Source organism: Podarcis melisellensis, assembly GCF_964234715.1.
Source record: "Podarcis melisellensis genome assembly, chromosome: 1".
NCBI classification, from domain to species: Eukaryota; Metazoa; Chordata; class Lepidosauria; order Squamata; family Lacertidae; genus Podarcis; species Podarcis melisellensis.
In genome coordinates this window covers 47122031-47136138 of record NC_138528.1, presented here as the reverse complement: position 1 = coordinate 47136138, position 14108 = coordinate 47122031, and the positions used below count along the sequence as shown (strand labels likewise).

Sequence of the window (14108 nt, the reverse complement as noted above, 5' to 3'; positions counted from 1 at the left end):
TTCTGTACTCATCCTGAAGCAAAGTTCTTAACCTGAAGCACTATTTTTGGGTTAGCGGAGTCTGTAACCTGAAGCGTATGTAACCCGAGGTACCACTGTACTGCTTATTACTGGTAGCTGCCTTACATCACTTTGGAAAAGCGGTGTTTGCAAATGCTGCTCCTTTTAGCTTGTGGGCAGGCCGTCTCAGTGGGGTGGAGGGGGAGACTCCTCTCCCTTATCCTGCTGCCACGACCCCACTGGAGTAAAAAAAGAAGAAGCGTGACCTGCTTCAAACAGCACTTCTGGAAAGAGCTTTAAACTCCACCCATCAGCTAATGAGTAGGGATTAAAGCCTGCTCCCTTGGCTGTTCCTACCTGGGAACAGGGTGTACGGCCAAATGCAGGATTAAACCCTGTCTTCTGACCCATCAGATGATAACACTTGTGACCAGTGGTTGTGTGGGTTGGAGGGAAATGGCCTTGCAGGCCAAATTGGGCCAAATTACCATAAGCAAAAACAGGTTATATTAATGTTTCAGCCAACCTGAAATAAAGGGTTTGTTTCATTACAACACATTCCTAAAATCTTTATTTGAAAAACCCAGGTTATATTTTTACATTTCAGCTGTCACAGGGAAGCACTGACATGTAGCACAGTTCAGCGAAGATCAGAGAGAGACAAGGCCAGACAGGAAACCTGCAGCTAGCAGTTTTATTAAGAATCAGACTCATGGACACTCATGACATATGCTCCCTCAGCATAAATTGTTGTTTGGGGTGTCTTGCTCCTCCCCAGCTAGTCTATTTTCTGTGTGTCATATCTCTCCCTCTGCCTACAGTGAGTCCCAAGGGACCTTCTCTGTGTCTGCCTAGTTTTCTGCTCTATTACATAAAGCAAGTGCCTTGTTTTTGGGAGTGGGCGAAGGAGCTGGCAAGTTTTCAACTCCAGTATCTCCCAGCTCTCCTCCTCTGGGGTGTGTTTGTTCATCCAACACCAAGACACCAACACCGGGTCTAAATTGTCTTCCACTGCACTCTCCCTGGGGGGCATCTTGGTCAGGCTGTTTCCACCACTCCTCATCTAGCCAGTCCCTGACAGCACCAATCCTAAAACCACGTAGCGCACAAAAGTCTGAACTCACTTTATCTCCAGCCAGGATCTTGAAAGAAGCCATAACTTGGTCAGCTGTGTCAGTATCTGCAGTTTCCCGGGACATGAAATCAATGAAGGCTTGGAACGTCACTACTCCGATGCGGTTGGGATCTACAATGCTCATAATTCGAGCAAACTCTGCTTCACCCTGGACAAAGATACAAGAGTTAGCAACAACTCAGTCTACTGGTGACAGGAAAGGATGAAATAGGCATTTGTTATGGAAACACACCATAGCCTTTTGCAAACTGGCCACCCCACCCCCAGTGATGTTTTGGACTACAACCCCCATTTTCTTTAACAATTGCTGCTCTGGTTGGGCCTGATGGGAGTTGTAGTCCAATCCATCTGGAGGGCACTAAGTTTGGGAAGGCTGTTCCAAAGGCTGTGCTGAGACTGATACATCGAGGATGTATCACATGAAGAATTAATTGAAGTAGTTTGCATTTGAAGTTATAAGGAAGACAAGCTCATAAATGTTTGGCACCAAGTAGTAGTCTCAGCACTGACACCCAAAGAATGGGGCTGCTACCCCTTATCTCAGGTCTGATAAGACAGCAACCAATGGAAGCCAATGGCGTAACTGCTTCAGGCAGAGACATTCCTCTAGCTCCAACCAAACACCGCCCAAATGCTATATTATTGTGATGCTGCTGCTGTTGAGTGTGGGCACTGCATGGCACCAAGTCCACAAGAAACTGCTGTGTAGAAACACCCTCTTTATAGGAAGGGAAACACAATAAAAATACCCTTGACAGTTTCGTGGTTAGGAAACATGGTTAACAAAAGCTGATCTCACTGGAGATTAAGATTCACCAGATTTCACATCTTAGAACTGGGTGCTTGAGAACTGTAATGTGTTCACTAGCAACTTCCTTTCTCCTCTTTATAAATTTTTTGGCAAGAATAAGCCTAAGGGCCGATTTGCATGTTATTGCTGAATCCCCCTCCTTTTTTCTAGCCCATGCAAATGGGCTATGCACATGAGCAGTGTAAGATGTGGGGTAGCAAAATTCATGGAATTCAGTTGCAGCAACTTACATGGATGGGGCAAGCTCCAGATCAAAGATTTGAGATCACAGTCTGATGAAGATAAGCTCAGTGGCCCTGTGACAGCTAAAATTAGTAGTACTGCCAGATATGAGATTATATTATGAGGCATCCTGTCTCTGTTGATTGAAAGAATGGATAACTTTGGAAAACACAGTTCTTTGGAAAATAACATTGCATTCTTAGTACTACTAATTTTAGCTGCCATGGGGCCACTGGGACTGATGGGTGGAATATAGGCAGTATGGGAAGGCACAGACCGTCACCATATCCTATAGCCCTTCAGTTGATGGCTATAACTAATTTCCCTTCCAACGACATTTACCAGCATAGCTCCAGTTCCAGAAAAATGTGAGTATACAGTTGCCCTGTGGGATTGCAGTTCTTGTACACTTTCCTTGGAATAAACCCCACTAACTACCGTAGGAGTTTCTTCTGAGTAAAGATGGTTTGCCTTTCACTGTGAAAATATAAACTGTTCACAAAATGGCAAAGACATACCTAGAGAGAGCTGTGTTGCTCATCGACATTGATGTCACAGAAAATACGCATAGAGTATTTAACAGAAAAGGTGCCCAAGACTCTTGTGCAGCTGCATCCCACACTGCACAGTTAAATGGTTTTCATCTGTTGGTTGATAGATTGCTGGTTTTGCTGTTTGTTTTTATTGCGAATAAATCCAGTTGTTTTTATGGATTTGTGAGACCGACACAAAATACCATTTTTGGCCAAAGGGGAGCTTCGAAAATGTTTGAATAAAAAATCCCCTTAAAACAGGATTCAACTAATGAATCCTGTCAAGTAGAAGCCTTCAGCAAGGACTTTCACATGTGTCATAGGGCTTTCCCTGCCTTTTCTCCCCCCGCCCCAAATTGGCTCTGGGGACAGGGGTTGAGAGAACCTCTGCAATTGAATCCAGGGGGGGCCGCTTCTGTCTGGCAAGCCAAAATGCTAGCCCTGATCATTGAATTTCTTCCATCCCCAATGGATGTACATAATGAAGAAGAAAAAATATTTTTTTGATAAACCAAATCTCGCAGTTTAAATGTGGGAAAATGGACTATTTTTACAGCAGAAGGACAAGTGTGAAGGGTTGTTGTGTGGGCTGCTCACAATGAATTAGCAACAAATGCATAACTATAATGCAAAAACAAAGCAAAATGGCCATGGGAGAACTAGGCTTAGACATTGCTTTGTTCTAGTTATTCAGAGGTCAACCAGGAATCAGTTTGGATTATATTCTGATTCTTCTTCCAAAAATAAAGTATGAAGTCAATCCGGTTTGTAAAGAAATATGCCACTGATGCCATAGATTTTGTTCACAAGTCACGGGACTGACAAAGCTTTACCTGGGTTCACTAGCAGTATGCCCTTTTCTCATTTAAGGGTCAAATATACCACTGTGAATATAAGTGGCAGATGCGTCTACCTTACCATATTGTAACCAATGGAGATAAGGCAGGTGCGGAAATCTTCAGCATCCATCATGCCAGTCTTCTTCTACACAGTCATAAAGGGATGGTAGAATGAAAGGGAAAAGAGAGGAGTAGCAAGTAGAGATGAACTCACGGAAGGTGTTAAAAGAATGGATTTGCATGAAGGAAAAATGGAAGGTGAGATATATTGAACAACAAAAGAAAATACGGAAATAATTTGAAGAAAACAAAGAGATGGATTCATTCCATTGAAAATAAAGGAGCAGATGAAAGTTTAAGGATCAACAACAAGAAGAAAAAGGTACCGATAGGAAGATAATTTTTTTAAAAATGGAGAAGAGAAAGGAAGGCAAGAAGAGTTTTAGGGAATCAAGCAAATGGAATGTGTAACCGAGAAGAGAAAAATTGATTTGACAATGCATAAAGAAAAGAATGGAGTTATGACAGAACATACAACAGTATGCAGAAATACGCACAATAAAATATAAGAACATTGACAAGACGGATTAAAACAAAAAAGAAGAGAAGGGAGAAATATGTTATTCCCTTATGGTTTGATATTTGCCTGAGTCCCTTGCTAGCATTCAGTACCTGTGCATCGTTTCCAATATCGTAACCCAAGCTGATGAGGCAGGCTTTGAATTCCTCGGGGCCAAGTGTGCCGGAGTGGTCCTGGTTAGGCAGTGCGCCAGCCAGCAGGGCATGCAGTGCCAGTGGGGTGGTGGCATAAGACGAAGAAGAGAAGGAGAACAAGAAAGGGGCAAGGAGAGGAGGAGGAGGAGGAGGTGCACCATGCAGCAGGTGGGGAGAGATTGGGGGGAGAATGGCATGCAGGAAATAAAACAGGGGAAGAAATAAAAAGTGCACAAGGTTAGATACTGTGCTCACATTTTATATTGTGCTAATGCTCCCTTTTCTTTTTTTCTTTTGCACTTCTTTCTCACAAAATATGACCATGCCAGGGACAAATGTTTGCTTTGAAGGCTGCTTTTCATTAGAAACAATTACATTTTCTTCAACAAGTTTAAAAGAAAATATTTATTGAGCCACCTGGACTGCAGAGAAGCATTGGACACATTTGGAATATCTTGTTGCTGAAGCATCTTTGCACTTAGAGGAGCCTTGGATTTAGAAGAACATGTGAGTTCATGTAGTTTAGAGTGGCCCCAACTCTGCAGCCATTTTTAGTCCAAAAGTTTATCCTTGCAACAGAACTTGGACCAAGTCTCCTGCTTGATGCTCCCTGCACTGAAAACTAGACCTTTGTCTTTAACTTACGACGTTTACCCAGAGATATGACGCAACATTAAATTGCCTTTGTATTTTCTAAATTGTAAAACACAAACAAAAACAACTCACATAGTGAATATAAGCTACATTAAAATGCGAGTGAGATAGAGGACTTGACAGAGCACGCCTAAAAGCTACACACTATTAGCGCATGAAGTGACTACATTTTCTACAGCCATTCCGTGCAGCCAGATGTCTTCCTTATGTTGCTGACACAACAGTATTTTGTCTGGATTCAGTGGCTTGAGCTGAAGATTGTTCCATGCAAGGTTAGCCCCGGTCTTTTTGAGGCAAAAACCTTAAGAACAATCCAGAAGGAAGAACGCGAAGCACAGTGTGGCCTGAATAAGAGGCTTACGGACAGCAATACCTGACCTGTGAGCTTACACATGTAGAATATTTGTACTGCAATGAGTTATCACTGTACATTTTCTAATGGATGAATACAAGAGCTTTGCTAGGAAGTGGCATGCAATCAAGTTCAACAAACAAACAACCCCACAACCATTACCTACTCTCACGGAGGCTCATTAGGTTAATGTGGCCATTTCTATTAAATCTGAGAAGGGTTTGAAAATCAAAGAGATATGTTTTTAAACGTTTGTGTTAGCATTTCCTTTGAGTCCCCAAACGCTTTAATGTTAATGGACTCTGCCACATTTTTAATTCTTTTTTACTTGAGCTGCGGTTTCACAAGGAGAATCTGAGCCTTGGTTTCCATTCGCTTCTATGGAGAAACTCTCTGAAGTTACAGGCACTACTAATCTCCACCATCCTAACCACCCATGCCACTTACCCTGTCAAAGTGGTTGAAGGAGGCGCGGAATTCATTCATCTGCTCCTGGCTGATTCCTTTGGCATCCCGAGTCAGAATCTGGTTTTCCACTTCATTGGTAGTCCTAGCAATGGTTGTGAGGAGCTGCTCCCAGCCCACTCTGATGTGCTGGAGGAGAAAAAACAGTTTCCCGCCTACATTTTAAGTTGAGAAGCAGCATCTGGAGACTAGTCAAAATGCAGTAAAGTGATTGTAGACTTGGAAAATGTGCTGCTCGGTAGGGAGAGGAAGCACATGGCGATGCTGGTTGCAAATAATGGGTGTTGTAGTCCAAAACATCTGGAGGGCTCCAGGTTGGGGAAAGCTGACCTAGGTTTTCATTTAAAACAAGGGTAGGCCTAACCCAGCCCACTAGACCTTCCTATGCAACCCACAGCACTCCCTTGGCTTCCCCAGGTGTGTGCACATTGGCGTGGACCATCGGAGAAGTGGGGAGGGCATAATTTTCATCCACCGAATGGTGCTTTGGGTGGAAGGTTTTTCCTCTACATGGAAATGAAAATTGCCTATTGCTCCTCAGCACTCCAATCAGCTGTTCTTCCTGATCGAGGTATCCAGGGTAGAGAGGTTTAAACTGCCTGGCACCCTGTGATGGAGAAGAAAACCACCATCACCCACAGCTGATGTGTGGACCAGCCAGGGAGTGGTAGGCAGTTTTCATCCCTATCGTCATGCACTGGAGGTTTAAACCTCCCCACCCAGCTGGCTGCAATGGGGATGCTCCTCAGATGGTCTGTGCCAATCAGCTGAGAAGTGAAAAAAGAATGATTCTCATTCCCATCCTGGCACTGCAGTAGGTATGGAAATATCCTCCTTCCTAGCTGATCTGCATTGATCAGTTGAGGAGCTGGGGGCGGGGTGAGCTTTCCACTGGAGCAAAGCAGCCCCTAGCCCCAGTTCCCACCCCACATTTAGACAATGCTGATAAGAAACTGCTTCTAACCCAGAATTCCTTATTGATTGATTGAATTTATATACCACCCTTTATATACCGCCCTATACCCGGAGGTCTCAGGGCAGTTCACAGAAAAAAATCACAATATAAAAATATATTGTCATGATATCTACTTTAATTGGTAATTCTTACCAATTAAACAGCTGGCAAGTTCCAGCGACTGCCCACTCACATGTGCATGGACTCCTCAGACTTGTCTGCAGTGTTGTTCCTACACTTTTAAGGTTGTTGCCTCAAACCTGTAATCCCTTATGTGCCAGCCAGTCCCCATTATGTGAGGGCCTTATTCCTCACAGTCAAAATATTCTATCTTGGCTGCAAACTATGGGCCTTAAGCAAAGGTGAATCCGGTGGGGTCCCAGACTGTGCTACTGAACATTAAATCAGTCACCCTCTCTGTCATTTGCACAAGTGAAGGCTTTAGCCAGAAGTGTTGTATGTCAATATCTGTACATGTTTGCATGGCTAGTCAGTGCTACTAGTTTAGCACCCTTTTCCCCAACATCAGTTTAATCAAGAGCAGGGTTGGGTGGCTCAGGGTATTACTCCTTGCATGCCTGGGCTATACCAGCACAGACTTCCCCTGGCCTTTACCTCCATAGTGTAGTTGGTGTGCTTGTTGTCAAAGATGAGCGCCTCTTGAATCTGTTGGTGATCTCCCTCCAGCTGATCAATCTTTGGTTTGTAATTCACAATGCTCTTCTCGTATTGCCGCAGGTGATTGAGTTGGTCCTCCAGAGTCCCGTGCATCTCGATGGAGATGCGGCCAATCTCCTGCGCGAGCCCAAAGGAAATGAGCAGATGAGTGACAAGTTTCAACATGTAAAGCATTTGTCTGCAACTGTTCCCTAAATGGACTAAAACATCCTTTAACCACAGGCTTTGTCATCTCAAGGGGAAAAGAGCTTCGCTTGCAGGTTTTCAGAGAACAAGTAAACAAAACCAAGTCACTGGAATAATTCACTGCAGCTCTACTGAGTTAAATATTTAACATCAACTGAAGACCTGCCCAGCTGTGTTAAGGGCTTTCAGAAGATAAATTTGTTTCCTTTTTAGCACAGTTACAAAACTATCCTAATCCCTTGCTCAATGCTGCCGGTGGAGGGGTGGGTTTAGGTGGAGGTGTCCCTCCGCTGACTGGGGCCATTGCAGAAATCTTCAATATGGCTAAAGCACAGGCTGTTGGGAAGCTATCATTGGTGGTGTTCCCACCAGTGGTAACTAGTATAGGGCTCTGAAATGAGGCATTACAGGTGTGGGATGGAGCAGGCCCGAGGGGGGGGTAGGCAGTGATAGATTCACTGGATCCATTTCAAAGAGGGGAGATGATCTGGCCCAGGAAGAAAACCTCAAAGCCATCCACTGTGCCTAGAAACGTGGCTCAAAAGGAAGTCAGGAGGAGCCCTAAGTTAGGGCTTCGCTTCATTTATTGGGTACGTATTACCAATCAGTTATACTTGAACCTAGCAGATCTGGAGCTACACATTGTTTTAAAACCATATGTATTATGATTGTGACCAGATGCGCTGGCATGTACTCAGACTGTAAAGATAAAGGGACCCCTGACCATTAGGTCCAGTTGTGGACGACTCTGGGGTTGCGGTGCTCATCTCGCTTTATTGGTCGAGGGAGCCGGCGTACAGCTTCCGGGTCATGTGGCCAGCATGACTAAGCCACTTCTGGCGAAACCAGAGCAGCGCACGGAAGCACCGTTTACCTTCCCGCCGGAGCGGTATCTATTTATCTACTTGCACTTTGTGCTTTCAAACTACTAGGTTGGTAGGAGCAGGGACCGAGTAACGGGAGCTCACCCCGTTGCAGGGACAGGCTCAGTGGTTTAACCCACAGCGCCACCCACATCCCACTCAGACTGTAGGCAAGTTTAAAAAAACAACAGCCAAACAAATATGCACAGCTGCACGTACAATGTGGCCCGAAGCTACAGTCAGTTGTGGTGTATGTGTTTTAAAACCAATCTGAAGCTAATTCCGATGGAGCAAGTCTGGAACATGCACATGCAGACGAAAAATGCAAAACACAAACTATTCCTAAGGCACATCTCAGTTAATTTAGTACCTACTTAATTTAGCATTTTATTATAGAAAGCCACCCTCAATAATTTCTTGCATAAGAATGGTTTTTAAATAGGAAGTAACCACTGGCCATTGAGTATCTTAAACAAAGAACATGAAGATTAGTAAGGAAAGAGGAAGAAAGGCCACTTTGCAAGTACAGTGGTGCCCCGCAAGACGAATGCCTCGCAAGACGGAAAACTCGCTAGACGAAAGGGTTTTCTGTTTTTTGAGCTGCTTCGCAAGACGAATTTCCCTATGGGCTTGCTTCGTCTTGCAAGTTTGTTTCCTTTTTCTTAACACTGTTAATACAGTTGCGACTTGACTTTGAGGAGCAACTCATAGAACGCAGTGTACATAGTAGCCTTTTTTGAGGTTTTTAAAGACTTTGGTGATTTTTGAAGCTTTTCCAAAACTTCTTTTGCAGCCATTTGGTAAGTTAAGCTTTTAAAACTTTTTTGGGGGGGTTTGGATTTTGGGTTGGGGTGTTTGGAATTCAAGGACTTGGTGTTGGGGAGGGGTTTGCAAGAATCTGGAAGCTTGTGGGTTTTTTTCTGCATTTTTATGATTTTCTGTGACCATTGGGCCACTCTGCTTTTTTAAAAAAAAAATTCTGGAATTGAATTTCTGTCTGCTGGGTGGCTGGGGGAACAGTTGGGGAGGGGTTTGCAAGAATCTGGAAGCTTGTTTTCCCCCCTGCATTTTTATGATTTTCTGTGACCATTGGGCCACTCTGCTGTTTTTTTAAAAAAATTATGGGTTTGAATTTTGAAATGCTCTTTACAGTATGTGTGACTTTAAAGAGCACTTAATAAACTCTTGTTGTACCAAATTTGGCTTTGTTTGGACTTTTTTTGACCATAGGAACGCATTAATTGATTTTCAATGCATTCCTATGGGATTTCGTGCTTCGCAAGACGAAAAACTCGCTAGACGAAAAAATTCATGGAACGAATTAATTTCGTCTTGCGAGGCACCACTGTATAGCTTAGCACAGATATACTGGCTCGGGAAGAGGGGGAGATTGCAGCCACTTTGTTCTTCCCCAGTCCTTTAGCTCAGCACAGTGTAGCAGCTAAGCCAAGATCATGATTAAGCTCTCTCCTTCTTAGCCACCGTCTGTAGCCAAGGTTTGTTCTGGAAGCTAGCATGTTTGCAAAGTCCCAGTACGTAAGCCATGGTTTGGGTTTTCATGCTGTGCAAACCAGGCCAAAGAGAGTGGTGACGTCTCTCAGCACAAATCCTTTTCACTGAAAGGATGAAAAGACAATGCCCAACTAGTAGGCTCTTCAACAGAGAAACGGCAGTTTTAAGTATTAGCAAGTTTTTACCTCCATCTTGGTTTGGATCCAGGGCCCAATGACATTGGCCTGAGCCCCAAACTGCTTGCGAAGTCTCTCATTATGCTGCTGGCGTGCATGTTCTTCCATCAAAGCCTGGTCCCGCCTGGGAACTAGTTGTCTCACCTTCAGCAAATATGAAAAAAGCTTAGAAAAATTGAGCTCACTGCTGTTAAGCCTTAATAAACACAAAGCGTTCTGAAGTCAGAGAAGCCAAGTTCTGTGCACTGTTAATCAAAAGGATAAATGCAGCCCTCTTCTGAACAAGTAGGTATTAAAATAAAAATTTCCATTTAAGTGGATTAATGTCCACAAAAGAAAATTAACACCTCCATATCTATTATAGTTGAGACGCAACGTAGGAAATGTCAGCAAATCATCCAAAAGTCGAGATGGAATGCCGATATTTCTGTAAGTGCTCCAAATAAATTAATTCTACTTGGTGGGAGCATTGGTGACTTAAGTCACCAGACCGCTCAATAAATATATATTTCACAGGTGGAAATTATTTCCTACAGCACAAGAATAAAACTGAGTTCAGAATTACCTTTTATAATCTGCACTGTGGATTACTTGCCTGCAAACCAAGAGTCAAGATATTACATTGCACATCTATGAGAATTTCAACTAAGGCTGCAATCCTATGCACCCTTACTTGGGAGGAGGTTCATTGAATTCAGTGGGATTTACTCCCAAGTAAAAAGTCTGAGATTGAGCTGCTTGCCAGAATTCCAAAAGCAGGCTTCCAACCTAGAAGAATAATTGCCAGGCCTAGAAAGCAACTCACGTGGTCCCATTTGCCATTGATTTCCTGTGGGGTGATGGTGGTGTAGGGGTTGGTTCCTGCCATGTTGACATGGTAGGTCTGAACGATTTTTGACACTTCATTGTGGATTCCTAGAATGGCCTGTCGCTCCTTGTCTGCATCTGGCAAGGTAGCTTTGAACTGTTCATGGGCTGTGGTCAATCCCTGAAGGAAACAGAAGACACAAAAACAATTTTTAAAAAGAACAAGCCCATTCTCCATCATGCTGCGTTATAAAACACCAGCACAGGATGGATGAATCTGTGTGTGCAACAGGACATTGGAATAATTTAAACAGTGTCAGGGAAAGATTCCCTTTCCTACAAATGAGAATTATAAAGGCAGGGAACTGCACTGGAACAGTGGAAAATTAAATTGTGCAGCAATTAAAACTTCCTACTGCACAACCACTGAAGGACGTGCTGGAAAGATTTTAAGTCAAGAGCGCCAAAAGCACATTTCCTTTTTAGTATTCTTGGAGGCCATTTTCTTACATCAGTTAGGGGTTGGGCTCTGGCATTTCTGGGTTACAGGCAGCGATGGCGAAAGCTCCCCTTTGGTAGTAGATGGTTTAGCATAGGGGAAGGTAAAGGAAAACTGAGTCAGAGCCCAAATCTATACCTGTCTATTCAGAAGCAAGCCCTGCTGATTTCAACATGGCTTCCTGTTCCATATGTTGGTGTGAGACTGCTGGCTTAGTTACTGCAGGCATTACTTACTTAACTGTTCCGAATACTTGTTTTCTAAAGAGAAAGATGCATAAGCCCAAAGGGATGGCAAACTCTGGCTCTCAAGATGTTGTTGGACTACAACTCCCATCAAGCCTGACCACTGGCCATGTTGGCTGGGGCTGATGGGAGCTGGAGTCTCACAACAGCTGGAGAGCAAAGGCTCCCCACTCCTGCAGTATATCAGCTGATCTTCAAAGCCTGTTATTTTATTACTTTTATTTTATTATTTATTAAAATTGTTGAAGGACGACAGGACAGTTCCTCAATCCTTAGCGTAGGGAATGGCTATGACTAACCAGAGGAGAGAAAAGCACTTTTTATGTGTTCAGGAGGCACTTTTTGCTGCACATTACTAAACATATGCCAGGTTTTTTTTGCCATGCTGAAGAAAACAGATTAAGTTGTTGAGACCTGGAATTAATGTAGCCCTGATCACTGAATCAAAAGGGTTAGGTGAGAACAAAGTGTTTATTTTCGGAACAAGACACATAATAGATATAGGCCTGGGAAATGGGAATGTATGGGAAATTTTTTATTTTTTATTTTGGTAACAATTTCCTGAGGCGCAGTTGTGCTATTGCAGCAAAAATATCAAAGAATCATGTGGCACCTTAAAAACTAACACATATATTATGGTCCTTGAAAGCTTATTGCCATAATACATTTGTTAGTCTTTAAAATGCCGTAAGACTCTTTGTTACTTTTGATTTTTGTGTTTCATTTTCTCTTCTCCTCACTTCATTTGCTTCAGTTTGTATATCTAACAGGCAGAGGGAACCATCCAATCTTTCCCACCAGTTTACAGGCAGTTGCTGTTACCTGCCTGAGCTGTTGAGAGAAGGTAATTTATTTCCATTGCTAAGCTTTGACAGGAAACATTAGTATCAGCTGATATTTTGCACCCTACGAACAAGAGCCAAAGATGAATATGGCTTATCCAGTGAGAGAGGGTACATACCTGGATCTCCTCAATGGTATGGACTATGAAGGTGTCCTGAAGATCTTCCATGGCCCCCTCCATCCAGTTATTGAAAGGGGCAGCTCGTTTGGCATATTCTAGATACAGCTGGTCAATTGTCTCCAGCAATTTTTCTGTTCTCTAGGAAATTCACCCAGATAAAGAAGTTAGGTACTCTGAATTTTCCCCACACTCCCCCTGTCCTAATGACCCACCAAACATGGCATTTCCTCTTTTGTTACTCCTCGCAGTCCTTTCTCCTAGTTTTCTTTTTTAAAAAAAGAAGCTGTGATTTACGTTTATATTTATTTAATTTATATGCCACCCTTCTTCTCAAAGCAATCCAAGCAAAGGACTTAACATTATTGACATTTAAAACAGTACACCTTCCCTCTTCCCACAGTCCACAGAACCACAATTAGGAAGCAGTTTCAAGTTACAGATTTTTTCCCCAAGCTTTTAAAAATAAATAAATCAAAGAATTGATCGCAAAGCTGTTCCCAACCATCAAAAAAACAGGAAAATCAATGAAAAAATATCATTTGATTTATGATACAGCATTTAAAAGCAATGAATAAACCACTGTAAAACATCATAAAATCTAAAACTAGGCCTTCTTGGTAGTGGTGCCAGGCATAAAACAAAGCAGATCCATCGTAAGCCTGGCACAACTACCAAGAAGGCCGTATCTTGCATCCTCATGCAGAAAGCAACACTCACCATGGGAACAACAAGAGGGACCCCCTCTGCTAATGTCAAAACCTTGGCAGGTTGGTATTGGGAGTAGGCCTGGGCGATATATCAATATATCACCCAGAACTGGTATGAGGAGCAGACCACGATGTCGGCTTCACTGTGTGAAACTGCCACCCCACTCTGCCCTCAAACGACACAGAGGGAGAAACTAGCTGTATATGAAACATATGAAGAACCTTTTACCTCCAGGGCTTCTCGTCGTTTCTGGGTCAGGGCCCCAAGGTTATCCCACTGGTCACATATTTTCTGGCACCTGGCATTGACACTTGGGGAATCGTAATAATCCAGCTCACTAGCAAAAAAAAGTTGAAAAAGCGGTTTACCAAACACATTGGTAAAAGTTGGAATCTATTCATTTTTTAAAAAACAAACATGTTGAAACTGAATAACCCGCTAATGCTGTTAAAAGATGAAGAATAGAGCCCTGGCTGGATCAGATCAAAGGTCCATCTAGTTCAGTATCCTGATTCTAAAGGTGGTCTCCCACCATAGCTGTCAACTTTCAGATTTGAAAATAAGGGATCAGCAGCCTCACCTGTCCCGGGGACAGTCTATGGAATATCTAACAATCCGGGATAGCAGCGGGAAACGGCGCTGGAATAAGGGAATTTCCCACAAAAAAGGGAAGGTTGACAGCTATGTCTCCCACACTTGTTCCCCCCGTCCTACCTTGACCTAGCAACTCGTTTTCAGAGGCATATAGCCTCTGCACATGGATGACAACTCTTACGGGCTCAGGTAAGCC

The 14108-nt window shown here is 43.2% G+C and overlaps 1 protein-coding gene across 5 annotated transcripts in view; it reads right to left on the bottom strand.

Moving 5' to 3' along the window:
• Positions 1-14108, bottom strand: part of ACTN1 (actinin alpha 1) — a 93805-nt gene that overhangs the window by 1762 nt on the left and 77935 nt on the right. For 2 of the 5 annotated variants that reach the window (XM_081926319.1, XM_081926318.1), the window contains exons 13-20: positions 13547-13655; positions 12608-12748; positions 10901-11083; positions 10105-10239; positions 7296-7475; positions 5708-5854; positions 3620-3685; positions 1125-1283 (exon numbers count right to left, since the gene is read on the bottom strand). In XM_081926319.1, coding sequence (XP_081782445.1) covers positions 1125-1283; positions 3620-3685; positions 5708-5854; positions 7296-7475; positions 10105-10239; positions 10901-11083; positions 12608-12748; positions 13547-13655 — 1120 coding nt within the window. Of the gene's footprint in view, positions 1-1124; positions 1284-3619; positions 3686-4212; positions 4294-5707; positions 5855-7295; positions 7476-10104; positions 10240-10900; positions 11084-12607; positions 12749-13546; positions 13656-14108 lie in introns of all 5 variants that reach the window. The other 3 variants (XM_081926317.1, XM_081926316.1, XM_081926320.1) reach the window with 2 other exon arrangements.